At 41.0% G+C, this 20,041-nt stretch overlaps 4 protein-coding genes across 4 annotated transcripts; 2 read left to right on the forward strand and 2 right to left on the reverse strand.

Annotated features, from left to right (window-relative positions):
• The first annotated feature begins 1,458 nt into the window (after positions 1–1,458).
• Positions 1,459–2,043, forward strand: LOC119847921 (scale keratin-like). The gene has a single exon (XM_038383160.2). The coding sequence runs from the start codon at positions 1,537–1,539 to the stop codon at positions 2,041–2,043; it is 507 nt and encodes a 168-aa protein (XP_038239088.1). The 5' UTR covers positions 1,459–1,536.
• A 2,971-nt stretch (positions 2,044–5,014) lies between these two features.
• On the reverse strand, positions 5,015–5,524 carry LOC119848029 (scale keratin-like). The gene has a single exon (XM_038383388.2). The coding sequence runs from the start codon at positions 5,514–5,516 to the stop codon at positions 5,031–5,033; it is 486 nt and encodes a 161-aa protein (XP_038239316.1). The 5' UTR covers positions 5,517–5,524; the 3' UTR covers positions 5,015–5,030.
• A 7,202-nt stretch (positions 5,525–12,726) lies between these two features.
• On the forward strand, positions 12,727–13,906 carry LOC119847925 (scale keratin-like). The gene has a single exon (XM_038383165.2). The coding sequence runs from the start codon at positions 13,143–13,145 to the stop codon at positions 13,647–13,649; it is 507 nt and encodes a 168-aa protein (XP_038239093.1). The 5' UTR covers positions 12,727–13,142; the 3' UTR covers positions 13,650–13,906.
• Positions 13,907–16,620: 2,714 nt separating this feature from the next.
• On the reverse strand, positions 16,621–17,130 carry LOC119848030 (scale keratin-like). The gene has a single exon (XM_038383390.2). The coding sequence runs from the start codon at positions 17,120–17,122 to the stop codon at positions 16,637–16,639; it is 486 nt and encodes a 161-aa protein (XP_038239318.2). The 5' UTR covers positions 17,123–17,130; the 3' UTR covers positions 16,621–16,636.
• Between the last annotated feature and the right edge of the window lie 2,911 nt (positions 17,131–20,041).

Consider the following 20,041-nt stretch of genomic DNA (forward strand, 5'->3'; position numbering starts at 1 on the left):
GAATCCCGTACATCACAGCAGATTGTAATATTGATACACCTTCATATTTTGAAGTTATTCATTGAAGAAGTAATGCAATGGAACTGGATTTATACCTCAATCAACACCAAGGAGATCAGTGGGATGATACCAGGAAGGTATGTTGCCCATAAAGCTTTCAGATTAAAGGAACTTCAGGGTGTAATACGCATGTCTTCCATATGTGGGATTGGGAATTGAGTAATTGATGAGCCATGGCAAAGCCATTAAAATAATTAGAGGCTAATAATAATGATCATATAAAGCAAGAAAACATTTTGTTTGGTCAGTGGTAATGCACGCAAGAAAACACTTTGGTTGGTTGGTTATTGAAAGGGTGTCTCCTATCCTTCCCATTGGTTAAGAAAGCATATAAAAGTGCTTGCAAATCTGGGTTGTTCTATCCACTTCTCTTGACTTCATCCCCTTGGTGAACTGGGTAAGTGTATTATTGAATTCAAATTACTCTAGTTGTTGCTTTAGTGTTACTTTTAACTATGGATTGAACCTTCACTAATACTGTGTGATTTTAGCAATATTAATGGCAGTAGTTTTTCTTCCCAAAAGAGACTCTCTGTAACTAGTCAGTTGCAGGCCTTGGCAGTGGCAGACTTTAAAAATATCATGCTGGGATTTTCAAATCCACATATGGGATTGGGACACCGATTTGCAATAAATATAATAGGGTAGCGCATGTAAATCCATTACACAATTCTGAAAACTCTCAGCCTTAAACTACTTTAGGAATGGACAGCTTTATTCTGACTCTTTATAGATAAATAGAATTGCCAGACTGTCAGCTGACTTCACTGGACTCACAGGTATTTGCATGAGAGGATGATCTGATCCTATAGTTTCCATAGAATACTGGAGATAACTTTTGAAATGTAACAATGGAACAGCAACTTGATTGTTCTTTTTAGTTTAGTGGATGATCAAGATCTAGATAAGTTTGAGAGGTTGGAAGTGCTTTAAATGAATTTCCCTTCAGGGCAAATCTAGCCCCTAGTTTAGTGATGCTAAGAAGAAATTCTCCTTATGAGCAGTTTCCTCCATAATGGGCCACGTCGAGGACATTGGATGAGTTGGACCATGAGCTGACCCACTATGGCAAAACGTAAAGTCTTAAGGGTTGAACTTGTAATGTTCGATCCCGATCTTTAGCTGGTAGAAGCTGAAATAGCAGCTTTGAATTAAAAGTAGCTCTCACTGACTTCACAGGGTGTTGTGCAGCTTAATGGTTGCATGAAGAAGTGAAAAGTTAATTTGTTTTGAAATTGCTGGGATTTTTTTTTTGTTTTTATTTTTTGGTGTGTGTTTGAAGCCTAAAGGGAATGGGTGCGAAGAAATAGAAGGAAGAAATGGGAGCAGATATGTGGCCTTCAACAAAACTTATCTACCTACCTAGCCCCCATTACTCTAAAACTCAAAGCCTGAATCTCTTTTTCCAGTATCAGTTGTGTCTCATGTTTTCTTTACTCCCTCCTGTGTTTTTCAGGACTCACTCCATCACAGAAGATGTCTTACTGCCCACCCCAGGATTGCTATTATGATATATGCCCACGCCCATGTATTGACGTCCGCAACGAGCCATGTGTCACATCATGTGGAGATTCGAGTGCAGTAGTTTATGCGCCACCAGTTGTTGTGAGATTCCCAGGACCAACTCTTGCTACTTGCCCTCAAGACAGCATTGTGGGAACAACCTTACCAAATTTGCCCGCAAGAGCTGGAGTCCCATATAGTTCTGGTGGAGGTTTCAGAGGCTCAATCGGTTCTGGGGTTACTTATGGTGGTGGTTATGGGGGAGGTTACAATGGTGGTGGTTACTGGGGAGGTAACGGTGTTGTTTATGGGGGAGGTTACAATGGTGGTTATGGGAGTGGAGCCTGGGGTGGTTATGGGGGTGGTTATGGAGGGTCATATGGTTCTGGGGGCTCATGTGGTTATAGCAGGAAGTCATATCGTAGCATTTCTGGAGGAAGATATTCCGGGTCTGGCTATGGAAATTGTGGGCCATGTTAAACCCAAAAGAACGATCCATGGAATGAGACACAATCAGGAAATGACAAGATAGAGATTCCGTACTGATCTAATGGACAATGATACCTACAACTCTACTTGCAGACTGTGGGTGTTCATCAGCTCTGTAAATCAGGCCTATCGGTGTCTGCCACTTGTTACATATTAGTGTAGGTTTATGATCCAATGGTTTTGCAGCTTAGTCTTATGCTCCTATTGTGCTTTGTGCTATCTGATGTTGAACTGGCTAAAATAAGTCACTTGGTTGAAAAAGGGACTTGATTTTCAAAGTCAGCAGCTTCACGATAGAAAGCAGATCATCTTGTGTGAAAAGCATAATTTTGGAGCGGGTGATTGGTTCTTGCTTGTACTGTAACCCTGAAAATACATTTTTTGTACTCTGCATTAATTCATCTGCAAGTGTGTGCTCCAATGCTCATTCCCATTAAAAATTATTCTGCATCATAGTATTGGCCTTCTTTTTTTACTTTCTCCTCCTTTCTTTCTACCTAAAGCAATGTGTGTTAAATTCACCCCAGTGCAGATGCTCAGTACCTGCCCGCTGCACTACAACCCTCCACCTCAAGGGAATAACTAAGCAGCAAAGTGCATTAACTGGTCAATAGCATGGTGCTGGCCATCTGCACAGGGGAGATATTCCCCCTTGTTCCAAAAGTCTCAGAAGGGAATTAGAATGTATTTCCCTGCTCTAAATATGATATAAAATCATAGAATCCTGAAAATATAGCGCTGGAAGGAACTTTGGGATGTCAGCTAGTCCAGCCCCCTGTGCGGATGCAGGACCTGACCTGATTGGTCTTTGTCGAACTTCTCCTTATAAACCGTCAATGATGGAGATTCCACAACTTCCCATGAGAGCCTGAAATCAATACTTTACAATCATCATAGTTAGAAAGTTATGTCCAGTGTCTAACCTGTATCTCCCATCAGGCAGATTAAGCCAATTACATCTCATCTTATCTTCAGCGGACATTCAGAACAATTGATCGAGGACCATGCACTTTTGAAATTCTTAGTTTTCAGTTCTTCTGTGAGTACATTTTGCAGGAACAGAGACTTAAAAATTTCGGGCATGAAACAAGCCAAGTGTTTCTAGTATAGTAAGTAGGTGTCAGTTGAAGAAAAATTAATTTTCAATTAAAAATCCTTTCACTCATATTCTCTTAAGGGTTATGATTTTATTATTTTAGAGACCAATCTATATCTTGATATTCGGAAAGTATTCGACAGTCACCCCTGATATTCTTATAAGCAAATTTGGGAAACATTTACCCCAACCACGTCAACCTAGAATGCTATTCATAGGGCGGTACCCAGAGGAGGTTATCCTGGGTCTTTTACTCTTCAGTATATTCTCTAATAACTTGAATAATGGCGTGGACAATTCATTGATAATATTTGCAGAGGACACCAAGCTGAGAGAGGTTGCAAGCACTTTGTCAGACAGGAGAAGAATTCAAAATGAGCTTCATTAAATGGAGACTTCATCTCATATAATTAAAATGAAATGAAATAAAGGCAACTACAAAGTATGAAGATTGGGAAGGAAATTGTCACACTCGGATAGGCACTGGTGAGGCCTAAGTTGGAGTTTTGTCTCCAGTTTGGGGATCATACTTCAATAGGGAAGATGTGGACAAACTGGAGAGAGTCCAGAGGAGAGCTACAAAAATGACAAAAGTTTTAGAAACCTGACGTCTGAGGAAAAATTGAAAGCACTGGTCCTGGTTAGTGTTAAGAAAAGCAGACTGATGGGGAACTGGATAACACTTTCAAGTATGCGTAGCATACTTTAAAGAGCATGGTGATCAATTATTCTGCATGTCTGCTAAAGATAAGATGAGATGTACGTGGCTTCATCTGCGTGACGGTAGATACAAGTTAGATATTAGCCATAACTTTCTAACTATAATGATTGTAAAGCATTGATTTCAGGCTTTCACAGGAAGTTGTAAATCACTGACAGTTTATCAGGAGAGGTTTGACAAAGACCAGTCAGGTCAGGCCCAGCGTCTGTAGAGGTGTCTGGACTAGGTGACATCCCAAGATTCCTTCCAGCCCTATAGTTCAAGGATTCTACAATTATATGTTTCAGAGTAGCAGCCGTGTTAGTCTGTGTTCGCAAAAAGAAAAGGAGTACTTGTGGCACCTTAGAGACTAACAAATTTATTAGAGCATCCGATGAAGTGAGCTGTAGCTCACGAAAGCTTATGCTCTAATAAATTTGTTAGTATCTAAGGTGCCACAAGTACTCCTTTTCTTTTTACAATTATATGTAATATTTAGAGCAGGGAAATATATTCTGATTCCCTTCTGAGACTTTTGGAACAAGGCGGAATATCTCCAATGGGCAGATGGTCAGCACCATGCAATTAACCAGTTGCTGCTTAGTTATTCCCTTGAGGTGGAGGGTTGTAGTGCAGGGGAGCAGATACGGAGCATCTACACTGTGGTGAATTTCATCCAAATTGCTTTGGATAGAACGAAGGGAGAAGAATGTAAAACCAGAAGGCCAATGCTATGATGCAGAATAATTTTTAATGAGAATGAGCAGCGGAGCACACACTTGCAGAATGAATTAATGCAGAGTACAAAGAATGTATTTTCAGGGTTACGGTACGAGCAAGAACCAATCATCCGCTCCAAAGTGTTGCTTTTCACACAAGATGTTGTGCTTTCTGTCTTGAAGCTGCTGATTTTGAAAATCACGTCCCTTTTTCAACCAAGTGACTTGTTTTAGCCAGTTCAACATCAAATAGCACAAAGCACAATAGGAGCAGAAGACAAAGCTGTAAAACCATTACATCGTAAACCTACACTAATATGTAAAAAGTGGAAGACAGAGATAGGCCTGATTTATAGACATGATGCAAGTAGAGTTGTAGGCATCATTGTCAATCAGATCAGTGCGGAATCTCTATCTTGTCATTTCCTGATTGTTTCTCATTCCATGGATCGTTCTTCTGGGTTTAACATGGCCCACAATTTCCATAGCTGGACCCAGAATATCCTCCCCCAGAAATGGTACGATATGACTTCCTGCTATAACCACATGAGCCCCCATAACCATATGAGCCTCCATAACCACCCCCATAACCACCCCTGGCTCCTCCCCCATAAACAACAATGTTACCTCCCCCGTAACCACCACCATAATCTCCCCCATAACCACCACCATAACTACCGCCAGAACCGATTGAGCCTCTGAAATCTCCACCAGAACCATATGAGATTCCAGGTCTTGCGGGCAAATATGGTAAGGTTGTTCCCACAATGCTGTCTTGAGGGCAAGTAGCGAGAGTTGGTCCTGGGAATCTCACAACAACTGGTGGCGCATAGACCACTGCACTCGAGTCTCCACATGATGTGACACACGGCTCGTTGCGGACGTCAATACATGGGCGTGGGACTATATCAGGATAGCAATCCTGGGGTGGGCAATAAGAGTAAGACATCTTCTGTGATGGAGAGAATCCTGAAAAACACAGGAGGGAGGAAAATGTAAGATAGAACTGATAGTGGAAAAAGAGATTCAGGCATTGAGTTTTAGAGTAATGGGGGCTAGGTAGGTAGATAAGTTTTGTTGAAGGCCACATATCTGCTCCTGTTTCTTCCTTCTATTCCTCTGAACCCTTTGCCCCTTAGGCTTCAGAAACAAAAATAAACTAAAGCAATTCCAAGCTATTTCATGAGAAGTTACCTTTTCACTTCTCCATGCAAGCATAAAGCTGCACAACACACAAGTGAAGTGAGTGGTTATTTTCGCTGGGAAACAATATTAACAGCACAGAGGATAGATGCAAGTGACTTGCTCACCATCATTGGTGAGTCATTGGATGAGTTGGAAGCAGAATTTAGGCCTTCCTCGTGGCTATTTGTGATAGAATTGATCATTAGGAAATTCCAATAGCTCCTAATTGCTGCAACTGAGACTAGGGCCCCATTGTGACAGGCACTTTACAACAAACAAAGAGTAAGACCAGGGATAAGGAGCTCACCTGGGAGGTGTCAGATCTGGGGTCAAGTTGCTGCTCTGACTTTGACAGAGTGAGATTCTGAAAACAGGTCTCCTAAATCTGAGCACAGTGCTCTAACCACTGGTCTATCAGATATTCTAGATCACTCCCATGCTACTAGCCCACCAAAGCCCTGATGTGGTCACCTTCAATTGTATCTGTGGTGCGTCTTGAACTGGTAGGTGTGCCCTGAGGCAACCTAATGCACTATGAGCCATAGGAGAGATCAGGCGGAAATTCCCTCTGGGGCCAAGACACTGAGCACCATGGGAGAATCAGGACATTGGTGGTTTTGTGCATGTTCACAAATAGAAACTTAGATGTTGAGAGAATTTAGGTGCCTGCAGTGTTAGCAGTTTGGAAGACATCAGTGTCACCTTATTGTTGGACTTCATTGGCTAGAGAGGACCTTAGATGCTTACGTCTCTTTGTTGATGTAGCTTCAGGAAATTAGAGTGCCAGCTTTCAATGCAGCTACACTGTCTGAGTGCTGAGCTGTTTGAGAAGCTTGTCCTATCGGACTTGCCCGCCATCACACAGGAAATCAAATGCAGAAACCTAATGCAGATTAACTGAGTCCTTGTCCTCTGCCCTGACCACAGGACCTTCTGTTCTCACCAGCCCAGGAGGAATGAGTTAAAAAACATAGAGTCTAATTATTAAACCCACAGTTGAAACTATTTCCCTTATGGATGCCTGGAATTTTCAAATCGTTTGGAAAGTTTTACCAGAAAGAAGTGCAGAGACACTATTAAGAATGTGGGTAGCCTTGTTAACTGAGCTCAAAAGTGGGGCTAGAACCCTGATCTGATCTAAGTCATCATAGCTACCTTTAGTTCAAAGGTCTTATTTCAACTTACACCAGGTACAGATCTGGATTGAAGATTACAAGTTGCACCAATAACACTTTACATTTTGCGATACTGGTAAGCTCAGTGGTTGAACTCATCCAGTACCCTGTCTCTAATGTTGTGCAGCACCACCCCTTTCCGAGGAAATTATAGGAGCCCTGTAATGGCGCGTTATTGAAGAAACTGCTCATAAGGAGAATTTCTTCCTAACATTACTAACGAAGACACTAGAATTGCCCTGAAGAGGAATTCACATTTAGCACTTCCAACTTCTCAAACTTACCTTGATCTGGATCATCTACTAAACTAAAAAAGAACAATCAGGTTGCATTTCAATTGTTATATTTTAAAACTGATCTCCAGGGTTTTATGGAAACAGCAGGATCAGATCATCCCCTCATGCAAATACATCTGAATCCATTGGAGTCAGCTTAAGGTCTGGCAATCTTACTTATCTATGTTGGGTCGTTTAAGTTGTTTAAGGCTGCAATTTTTCAGAATTGTGTAATGGATTTACATAGCCTACCTTAGTATAATTATTGGGAATGGGTGTCCCAGTTCCATTTGTTTTCCTAGCATGATATTTTTAAAGTCGGCATCCACCAAGGCCTACAATGGACTAGTTCCAGAGAGCCTCTTTTGGAAAGAAAGAACTAACCTCCTCAATATGGCTAATATTACAGACTGTTGGTGCAGGTTCAGTCCATAGTTAAACTATCTCTAAACCAACAACTAAAGTAGTTTGAATTCAATAGACTTACCCAGTTCACCAAGGGGATGAAGTCAAGAGAGAGGGATAGAAGAACCCAGCCTGGCGAGCACTTTTGTATGCCTTCTTAGCCAATGAGAAGGCTAGGTGACACCCTTTCTGTACTAAGAACTTATTGGTAACAAAACAAAGTGTTTTTCTCGATGGGTAACACCTCTAATAAGTACAATAATCTTGATCGTGATTAATCAATTACTCAGTTCTCAGTTCCACATAGATGACATGAACATTTCATCTTAAATCTTTATGGGCAAGATACCTCCCTGATATTATCCCTCTGATCTCCTTGGTGTTGACACAGATATAAATCCAGTTCCATTTCATTAGTACTCCATTGAAAAACTTCAAAATAAGAGGATGACTCAGAGGTGTATCAAGATTACAATCTGTTGTGACATACAGGATTCCATGTTATTTCATTAAATCCCGACTAGTATCTAATTAGTGACAAGGTGGAGTTCACCCTTCTAAATCCTTCTAGGGTGGGAGACATTATTCTGCATGCTTAGTATTCCCACCCTTAGCTATACCATGTATGTTTGAGCCAACAGCCTTTTGAAGTGCATGAATGTCTCTCCAATCAGTTCAATGGCCTTGGAACCAAGCCTTTTGGGTTACAATACTGTGGTGGACACATGACCAGGCAATGGCACAAACTGATAAATTAAATGGTAATAAGTCACCAGGGCCAGATGGTATTCACCCAAGAGTTCAGAAGGAACTCAAATATGAAGTTGCCTAAGTACTAACTGTGGTAAGAAGTCTATCGCTTACAGCAGCCTCTCTATCAGATGATTGACGGATATCTAATGTGATGCCGATTTTTAAAAATGGTTCTTAAGTTCAGTACAAGGTAACTTGTTTGAAACTATAGTAAAGATCAGTATTCTCAGCCATATAGAGGAACATGATATTCTGGGTTAAGAGTCTATATGGCTTTTGTGAAGAGAAGTCATGGCTTACTAATAATTAGAATTCTTTGAGTCAGTCAACAAATATATGGACGAGGGTTATCCAGTGGAGAATGGGGACTTGGAGTTTCAGAAAGTCTTTGACAAGCTTCCGCACCAAATGCTCTTAAACAAACTAAGCAGTTATGGGGTAAAAGGGAAAGTTCTCTCATGGATCAGTAACCAGTTAATATATAATGGGAAAGGGGTAGACAGGAAACTTTTAGTTTTCAAAGTGGAAAGAGGTAAACAGTGGGCTCCCTCAAGGAGCTGTACAGAGACCAGTGCTCTTTAATGTATTCATAAATGATCTGGAAAAAGAGCTAAACTTTGAATCGGCAAAGTCTGCAGACCACACAAAATACTTACGATAGTTAAGTGAAGTGCATACTGAAAAGAGTTACAAAGAAATCTTACAAAACTGGAAGACTGGGCAAGAAAATGGTAGTATGATTTCAAGTCGACAAATGCAAAGTAATACAGATTGGAAAATATAATCTCAATTATACACTAAGAATGATGGGGTCTAATTTAGTTGTTGCCACTCAAGAAAGATCTTGGAATTATTGTGGGGAGTTTTCTGAAAATGTCCGCTCCATCCTAGAATCACAGAAATGTAGGACTGGAAGGGACCTTAGGAGGTCATGTAGTCCAGTCCCCTGCACTCATGGCAGGACTAAGTTTTATCTAGACCATCCCTGACAGGTGTTTATCTAACCTGCTCTTGAGATCTCCATCCTTCTACTAACAACATTTTATGTGCTTGAAAACTGTTATCATGTCCCCTCTCAGTCTTCTCCTCTCCAGAGTATACAAACCCAATTTCTGCAATGTTCCCTCTTAGGTCATGTTTTCTAGACCTTTAATCATTTTTCTTTCTCTTCTCCAATGATCCCGAATGACTCCGATATCACCTCAGTCAGCTCCTTGAGTATTCAAACATGTATTTCATCAGGCCCTGGTAACTTGAAGACATCTGATTTGTCTAATTGTTTTTACCTTGTTCTTTCCTTATTTTAGCCTCTGATCCTACTTCATTTTCACTGGCGTTCACTACATTAGACCTCTTATCATTACTAACCTTTCTGGTGAAAATTGAAATAAAAAGTCATTTAACACATTGTGCATAAGTCATGAATATAAGAATGCCCTGCAGGGTTAGAACAATGGTCCATCTAGCCCAGTATCCTATCTTCCAACAGTGGTCGGTGCCAGATGCTTCAGCAAGAGGGAACAGAAATGGGCAATTTGTCATCCAGTCCCAGCTTCTAGTCGTCAGAGGTTCAGGAACACCCAGAACATGGCGTTGCCTTCCTGACCAACTGGGTAACTAGGCATAGATAGACTTATCTTCTATGGGCCTAATTCTTTTTTGAATCCAGTTATCATTTTGGCCTTGTCCCCTGGGAACAAGTTGTACAGATTGACTGTGTGTTGTATGAAAAATTACTTCCTCATGTTTGTTTTAAACTTGCTGCCTGTTAATTTCTTTGGTGATCCCTGGTTCACGTGTTATGTGAATGGGTAAAAGCACTTCCTTATGCATTTCCATTACATGATACAAGATTTTGTAGACCTCTGTCACGTTCCCCCTCAGTCCTCTCTTTTCCAAGTTGAACACTCTTAGTCATTTTAATCTTGCCTCATATGGAAGCTGTTTTATACCCTTAATCATTCGTGTTGCCCTTCTCTGGACTTGTATCTTTTTTGAGATGGGGTGACCAGAACCGCATGCAGTATGCCAGGAGTGGTACACCATAGATTTATACAGTGGCATTACAATGTTTTTCTGTCTTCCTAACATTCTCTTAGCGCTTTTGACTGCTGCTGGACATTGAGCAGATATTTTCAGAGACCTTCCTGCAGTGAGTTTGAAATCTAATTCCTGAGGCGTAACAGCTAACTTAAACCCCATTATTATGTATGTAGAGTTGGGATGATGTTTTTCAATGTGCATTACTTTGCCTTTTCCAATATGCAATTTCATCTGCCATTTTCTTGCCAGTCACCCAGTTTTGTAAGATCCCTTTGTAACTCTTTGCACTATGCTTCAACTTAACTATCTGGAGTAATTTTGTGTGGTCTGCAAACTTTGCCAACTCACAGTATACCCCCTTTTTCATTTATGAGTAAGTTGAACAGCACTAGTTCCAGTACAGATCCTTGAAGAAGCCAGCTATTTACCTCTTTCCACTTTGAAAACTGAACATTTTCTTCCTACCCTTTTCCTCCCTATGTTTTAACCAGTTACTGATTCATGAGAGGATCTTCCCTCTTATCCCATAACTGCTTAGTTTACTTAAGGGCTTTCAGTGCAGGAGCTTGTCAAAGACTTTCTGAAAGTCCAAGTATACATTCTCCTCTGGAACATCCTTCTCCACGTATTTGTTGACCAACTCAAAGAATTCTAATGATTGGTAAGAGATGATTTCTCTTCACAAAGTCATATTGATTCTGCCCCACTCTATGATGTGGCTGATCATTCTGATCTTTACCAAGTTGCAACCAATATAGCTGATACTGAATTTAGGAGACTTTTCTCAATATTGGCGTCACATTAGTTATCTGCCAGTCATCTCATAGAGAGGCTGATTTAAGCAATAGGCTAGTTACCACCGTTAGCAATTCTCCAATTTAATATATGAGTTCCTTCTGAACTTTTGGGTGAACACCATCTGGTCCTGGTGACTTATTACCATTTAATTTATCAGTTTGTGCTATTGTCCTGGTCATATGTCCAGCACAGTATTGTAACCCAGAAGGCCTGATTCCAACACCATTGAACTGATTGGAGAGACATTCATGCAATTGCAAAGGGTGTTGGCTGAAATACCCAGTCTACCAGTACGGGCAAGAATGCTAGACATGCAGAATAATATCTCCCACCCCACTAAGAATACAGAAGGGTGAATCCACCTTGCCACTAATTAGATACTAGTCAGCATTTCAAGAACAACATGGAATCCCGTACATCACAGCAGATTGTAATATTGATACACCTTCATATTTTGAAGTTATTCATTGAAGAAGTAATGCAATGGAACTGGATTTATACCTCTGTCAACACCAAGGAGATCAGTGGGATGATAACAGGAAGGTATGTTGCCCATAACGCTTTCAGATTAAAGAAACTTCAGGATGTAATACGCATATCTTCCATATGTGGGATTGGGAACTGAGTAATTGATGAGCCATGGCAAAGGCATTAAAATAATTAGAGGCTAATAATAATGATCATATAAAGCAAGAAAACATTTTGTTTGGTCAGTGGTAATGCACGCAAGAAAACACTTTGGTTGGTTGGTTATTGAAAGGGTGTCTCCTATCCTTCCCATTGGTTAAGAAAGCATATAAAAGTGCTTGCAACTCTGGGTTGTTCTATCCACTTCTCTTGACTTCATCCCCTTGGTGAACTGGGTAAGTGTATTATTGAATTCAAATTACTCTAGTTGTTGCTTTAGTGTTAGTTTTAACTATGGATTGAACCTTCACCAATACTGTGTGATTTTAGCAATATTAATGGCAGTAGTTTTTCTTCCCAAAAGAGACTCTCTGTAACTAGTCAGTTGCAGGCCTTGGCAGTGGCAGACTTTAAAAATATCATGCTGGGATTTTCAAATCCACATATGGGATTGGGACACCGATTTGCAATAAATATAATAGGGTAGCGCATGTAAATCCATTACACAATTCTGAAAACTCTCAGCCTTAAACTACTTTAGGAATGGACAGCTTTATTCTGACTCTTTATAGATAAATAGAATTGCCAGACTGTCAGCTGACTTCACTGGACTCACAGGTATTTGCATGAGAGGATGATCTGATCCTATAGTTTCCATAGAATACTGGAGATAACTTTTGAAATGTAACAATGGAACAGCAACTTGATTGTTCTTTTTAGTTTAGTGGATGATCAAGATCTGGATAAGTTTGAGAGGTTGGAAGTGCTTTAAATGAATTTCCCTTCAGGGCAAATCTAGCCCCTAGTTTAGTGATGCTAAGAAGAAATTCTCCTTATGAGCAGTTTCCTCCATAATGGGCCACGTCGAGGACATTGGATGAGTTGGACCATGAGCTGACCCACTATGGCAAAACGTAAAGGCTTAAGGGTTGAACTTGTAATGTTTGATCCCGATCTTTAGCTGGTAGAAGCTGAAATAGCAGCTTTGAATTAAAAGTAGCTCTCACTGACTTCACAGGGTGTTGTGCAGCTTAATGGTTGCATGAAGAAGTGAAAAGTTAATTTGTTTTGAAACTGCTGGGATTTTTTTTTGTTTTTATTTTTCGGTGTGTGTTTGAAGCCTAAAGGGAATGGGTGCGAAGAAATAGAAGGAAGAAACGGGAGCAGATATGTGGCCTTCAACAAAACTTATCTACCTACCTAGCCCCCATTACTCTAAAACTCAAAGCCTGAATCTCTTTTTCCAGTATCAGTTGTGTCTCATGTTTTCTTTACTCCCTCCTGTGTTTTTCAGGACTCACTCCATCACAGAAGATGTCTTACTGCCCACCCCAGGATTGCTATTATGATATATGCCCACGCCCATGTATTGACGTCCGCAACGAGCCGTGTGTCACATCATGTGGAGATTCGAGTGCAGTAGTTTATGCGCCACCAGTTGTTGTGAGATTCCCAGGACCAACTCTTGCTACTTGCCCTCAAGACAGCATTGTGGGAACAACCTTACCAAATTTGCCCGCAAGAGCTGGAGTCCCATATAGTTCTGGTGGAGGTTTCAGAGGCTCAATCGGTTCTGGGGTTACTTATGGTGGTGGTTATGGGGGAGGTTACAATGGTGGTGGTTACTGGGGAGGTAACGGTGTTGTTTATGGGGGAGGTTACAATGGTGGTTATGGGAGTGGAGCCTGGGGTGGTTATGGGGGTGGTTATGGAGGGTCATATGGTTCTGGGGGCTCATGTGGTTATAGCAGGAAGTCATATCGTAGCATTTCTGGAGGAAGATATTCCGGGTCCGGCTATGGAAATTGTGGGCCATGTTAAACCCAAAAGAACGATCCATGGAATGAGACACAATCAGGAAATGACAAGATAGAGATTCCGTACTGATCTAATGGACAATGATACCTACAACTCTACTTGCAGACTGTGGGTGTTCATCAGCTCTGTAAATCAGGCCTATCGGTGTCTGCCACTTGTTACATATTAGTGTAGGTTTATGATCCAATGGTTTTGCAGCTTAGTCTTATGCTCCTATTGTGCTTTGTGCTATCTGATGTTGAACTGGCTAAAATAAGTCACTTGGTTGAAAAAGGGACGTGATTTTCAAAGTCAGCAGCTTCACGATAGAAAGCAGATCATCTTGTGTGAAAAGCATAATTTTGGAGCGGGTGATTGGTTCTTGCTTGTACTGTAACCCTGAAAATACATTTTTTGTACTCTGCATTAATTCATCTGCAAGTGTGTGCTCCGATGCTCATTCCCATTAAAAATTATTCTGCATCATAGTATTGGCCTTCTTTTTTTACTTTCTCCTCCTTTCTTTCTACCTAAAGCAATGTGTGTTAAATTCACCCCAGTGCAGATGCTCAGTACCTGCCCGCTGCACTACAACCCTCCACCTCAAGGGAATAACTAAGCAGCAAAGTGCATTAACTGGTCAATAGCATGGTGCTGGCCATCTGCACAGGGGAGATATTCCCCCTTGTTCCAAAAGTCTCAGAAGGGAATTAGAATGTATTTCCCTGCTCTAAATATGATATAAAATCATAGAATCCTGAAAATATAGCGCTGGAAGGAACTTTGGGATGTCAGCTAGTCCAGCCCCCTGTGCGGATGCAGGACCTGACCTGATTGGTCTTTGTCGAACTTCTCCTTATAAACCGTCAATGATGGAGATTCCACAACTTCCCATGAGAGCCTGAAATCAATACTTTACAATCATCATAGTTAGAAAGTTATGTCCAGTGTCTAACCTGTATCTCCCATCAGGCAGATTAAGCCAATTACATCTCATCTTATCTTCAGCGGACATTCAGAACAATTGATCAAGGACCATGCACTTTTGAAATTCTTAGTTTTCAGTTCTTCTGTGAGTACATTTTGCAGGAACAGAGACTTAAAAATTTCGGGCATGAAACAAGCCAAGTGTTTCTAGTATAGTAAGTAGGTGTCAGTTGAAGAAAAATTAATTTTCAATTAAAAATCCTTTCACTCATATTCTCTTAAGGGTTATGATTTTATTATTTTAGAGACCAATCTATATCTTGATATTCGGAAAGTATTCGACAGTCACCCCTGATATTCTTATAAGCAAATTTGGGAAACATTTACCCCAACCACGTCAACCTAGAATGCTATTCATAGGGCGGTACCCAGAGGAGGTTATCCTGGGTCTTTTACTCTTCAGTATATTCTCTAATAACTTGAATAATGGCGTGGACAATTCATTGATAATATTTGCAGAGGACACCAAGCTGAGAGAGGTTGCAAGCACTTTGTCAGACAGGAGAAGAATTCAAAATGAGCTTCATTAAATGGAGACTTCATCTCATATAATTAAAATGAAATGAAATAAAGGCAACTACAAAGTATGAAGATTGGGAAGGAAATTGTCACACTCGGATAGGCACTGGTGAGGCCTAAGTTGGAGTTTTGTCTCCAGTTTGGGGATCATACTTCAATAGGGAAGATGTGGACAAACTGGAGAGAGTCCAGAGGAGAGCTACAAAAATGACAAAAGTTTTAGAAACCTGACGTCTGAGGAAAAATTGAAAGCACTGGTCCTGGTTAGTGTTAAGAAAAGCAGACTGATGGGGAACTGGATAACACTTTCAAGTATGCGTAGCATACTTTAAAGAGCATGGTGATCAATTATTCTGCATGTCTGCTAAAGATAAGATGAGATGTACGTGGCTTCATCTGCGTGACGGTAGATACAAGTTAGATATTAGCCATAACTTTCTAACTATAATGATTGTAAAGCATTGATTTCAGGCTTTCACAGGAAGTTGTAAATCACTGACAGTTTATCAGGAGAGGTTTGACAAAGACCAGTCAGGTCAGGTCCAGCGTCTGTAGAGGTCTCTGGACTAGGTGACATCCCAAGATTCCTTCCAGCCCTATAGTTCAAGGATTCTACAATTATATGTTTCAGAGTAGCAGCCGTGTTAGTCTGTGTTCGCAAAAAGAAAAGGAGTACTTGTGGCACCTTAGAGACTAACAAATTTATTAGAGCATCCGATGAAGTGAGCTGTAGCTCACGAAAGCTTATGCTCTAATAAATTTGTTAGTCTCTAAGGTGCCACAAGTACTCCTTTTCTTTTTACAATTATATGTAATATTTAGAGCAGGGAAATATATTCTAATTCCCTTCTGAGACTTTTGGAACAAGGCGGAATATCTCCAATGGGCAGATGGTCAGCACCATGCAATTAACCAGTTGCTGCTTAGTTATTCCCTTGAGGTGGAGGGTTGTAGTGCAGGGGAGCAGATACGGAGCATCTACACTGTGGTGAATTTCATCCAAATTGCTTTGGTTAGAACGAAGGGAGAAGAATGTAAAACCAGAAGGCCAATGCTATGATGCAGAATAATTTTTAATGAGAATGAGCAGCGGAGCACACACTTGCAGAATGAATTAATGCAGAGTACAAAGAATGTATTTTCAGGGTTACGGTACGAGCAAGAACCAATCATCCGCTCCAAAGTGTTGCTTTTCACACAAGATGTTGTGCTTTCTGTCTTGAAGCTGCTGATTTTGAAAATCACGTCCCTTTTTCAACCAAGTGACTTGTTTTAGCCAGTTCAACATCAAATAGCACAAAGCACAATAGGAGCAGAAGACAAAGCTGTAAAACCATTACATCGTAAACCTACACTAATATGTAAAAAGTGGAAGACAGAGATAGGCCTGATTTATAGACATGATGCAAGTAGAGTTGTAGGCATCATTGTCAATCAGATCAGTGCGGAATCTCTATCTTGTCATTTCCTGATTGTTTCTCATTCCATGGATCGTTCTTCTGGGTTTAACATGGCCCACAATTTCCATAGCTGGACCCAGAATATCCTCCCCCAGAAATGGTACGATATGACTTCCTGCTATAACCACATGAGCCCCCATAACCATATGAGCCTCCATAACCACCCCCATAACCACCCCTGGCTCCTCCCCCATAAACAACAATGTTACCTCCCCCGTAACCACCACCATAATCTCCCCCATAACCACCACCATAACTACCGCCAGAACCGATTGAGCCTCTGAAATCTCCACCAGAACCATATGAGATTCCAGGTCTTGCGGGCAAATATGGTAAGGTTGTTCCCACAATGCTGTCTTGAGGGCAAGTAGCGAGAGTTGGTCCTGGGAATCTCACAACAACTGGTGGCGCATAGACCACTGCACTCGAGTCTCCACATGATGTGACACACGGCTCGTTGCGGACGTCAATACATGGGCGTGGGACTATATCAGGATAGCAATCCTGGGGTGGGCAATAAGAGTAAGACATCTTCTGTGATGGAGAGAATCCTGAAAAACACAGGAGGGAGGAAAATGTAAGATACAACTGATAGTGGAAAAGAGATTCAGGCATTGAGTTTTAGAGTAATGGGGGCTAGGTAGGTAGATAAGTTTTGTTGAAGGCCACATATCTGCTCCTGTTTCTTCCTTCTATTCCTCTGAACCCTTGCCCCTTAGGCTTCAGAAACAAAAATAAACTAAAGCAATTCCAAGCTATTTCATGAGAAGTTACCTTTTCACTTCTCCATGCAAGCATAAAGCTGCACAACACACAAGTGAAGTGAGTGGTTATTTTCGCTGGGAAACAATATTAACAGCACAGAGGATAGATGCAAGTGACTTGCTCACCATCATTGGTGAGTCATTGGATGAGTTGGAAGCAGAATTTAGGCCTTCCTCGTGGCTATTTGTGATAGAATTGATCATTAGGAAATTCCAATAGCTCCTAATTGCTGCAACTGAGACTAGGGCCCCATTGTGACAGGCACTTTACAACAAACAAAGAGTAAGACCAGGGATAAGGAGCTCACCTGGGAGGTGTCAGATCTGGGGTCAAGTTGCTGCTCTGACTTTGACAGAGTGAGATTCTGAAAACAGGTCTCCTAAATCTGAGCACAGTGCTCTAACCACTGGTCTATCAGATATTCTAGATCACTCCCATGCTACTAGCCCACCAAAGCCCTGATGTGGTCACCTTCAATTGTATCTGTGGTGCGTCTTGAACTGGTAGGTGTGCCCTGAGGCAACCTAATGCACTATGAGCCATAGGAGAGATCAGGCGGAAATTCCCTCTGGGGCCAAGACACTGAGCACCATGGGAGAATCAGGACATTGGTGGTTTTGTGCATGTTCACAAATAGAAACTTAGATGTTGAGAGAATTTAGGTGCCTGCAGTGTTAGCAGTTTGGAAGACATCAGTGTCACCTTATTGTTGGACTTCATTGGCTAGAGAGGACCTTAGATGCTTACGTCTCTTTGTTGATGTAGCTTCAGGAAATTAGAGTGCCAGCTTTCAATGCAGCTACACTGTCTGAGTGCTGAGCTGTTGAGAAGCTTGTCCTATCGGACTTGCCCGCCATCACACAGGAAATCAAATGCAGAAACCTAATGCAGATTAACTGAGTCCTTGTCCTCTGCCCTGACCACAGGACCTTCTGTTCTCACCAGCCCAGGAGGAATGAGTTAAAAAACATAGAGTCTAATTATTAAACCCACAGTTGAAACTATTTCCCTTATGGATGCCTGGAATTTTCAAATCGTTTGGAAAGTTTACCAGAAAGAAGTGCAGAGACACTATTAAGAATGTGGGTAGCCTTGTTAACTGAGCTCAAAAGTGGGGCTAGAACCCTGATCTGATCTAAGTCATCATAGCTACCTTTAGTTCAAAGGTCTTATTTCAACTTACACCAGGTACAGATCTGGATTGAGATTACAAGTTGCACCAATAACACTTTACATTTTGCGATACTGGTAAGCTCAGTGGTTGAACTCATCCAGTACCCTGTCTCTAATGTTGTGCAGCACCACCCCTTTCCGAGGAAATTATAGGAGCCCTGTAATGGCGCGTTATTGAAGAAACTGCTCATAAGGAGAATTTCTTCCTAACATTACTAACGAAGACACTAGAATTGCCCTGAAGAGGAATTCACATTTAGCACTTCCAACTTCTCAAACTTACCTTGATCTGGATCATCTACTAAACTAAAAAGAACAATCAGGTTGCATTTCAATTGTTATATTTTAAAACTGATCTCCAGGGTTTTATGGAAACAGCAGGATCAGATCATCCCCTCATGCAAATACATCTGAATCCATTGGAGTCAGCTTAAGGTCTGGCAATCTTACTTATCTATGTTGGGTCGTTTAAGTTGTTTAAGGCTGCAATTTTTCAGAATTGTGTAATGGATTTACATAGCCTACCTTAGTATAATTATTGGGAATGGGTGTCCCAGTTCCATTTGTTTTCCTAGCATGATATTTTAAAGTCGGCATCCACCAAGGCCTACAATGGACTAGTTCCAGAGAGCCTCTTTTGGAAGAAAGAACTAACCTCCTCAATATGGCTAATATTACAGACTGTTGGTGCAGGTTCAGTCCATAGTTAAACTATCTCTAACCAACAACTAAAGTAGTTTGAATTCAATAGACTTACCCAGTTCACCAAGGGGATGAAGTCAAGAGAGAGGGATAGAAGAACCCAGCCTGGCGAGCACTTTTGTATGCCTTCTTAGCCAATGAGAAGGCTAGGTGACACCCTTTCTGTACTAAGAACTTATTGGTAACAAAACAAAGTGTTTTTCTCGATGGGTAACACCTCTAATAAGTACAATAACCTTGATCGTGATTAATCAATTACTCAGTTCTCAGTTCCACATAGATGACATGAACATTTCATCTTAAATCTTTATGGGCAAGATACCTCCCTGATATAATCCCTCTGATCTCCTTGGTGTTGACACAGATATAAATCCAGTTCCATTTCATTAGTACTCCATTGAAAAACTTCAAAATAAGAGGATGACTCAGAGGTGTATCAAGATTACAATCTGTTGTGACATACAGGATTCCATGTTATTTCATTAAATCCCGACTAGTATCTAATTAGTGACAAGGTGGAGTTCACCCTTCTAAATCCTTCTAGGGTGGGAGACATTATTCTGCATGCTTAGTATTCCCACCCTAGCTATACCATGTATGTTTGAGCCAACAGCCTTTTGAAGTGCATGAATGTCTCTCCAATCAGTTCAATGGCCTTGGAACCAAGCCTTTTGGGTTACAATACTGTGGTGGACACATGACCAGGCAATGGCACAAACTGATAAATTAAATGGTAATAAGTCACCAGGGCCAGATGGTATTCACCCAAGAGTTCAGAAGGAACTCAAATATGAAGTTGCCTAAGTACTA

The sequence above is a fragment of the Dermochelys coriacea genome, chromosome 24 (assembly GCF_009764565.3).
Source record: "Dermochelys coriacea isolate rDerCor1 chromosome 24, rDerCor1.pri.v4, whole genome shotgun sequence".
In the NCBI taxonomy this organism is placed as follows: Eukaryota; Metazoa; Chordata; order Testudines; family Dermochelyidae; genus Dermochelys; species Dermochelys coriacea.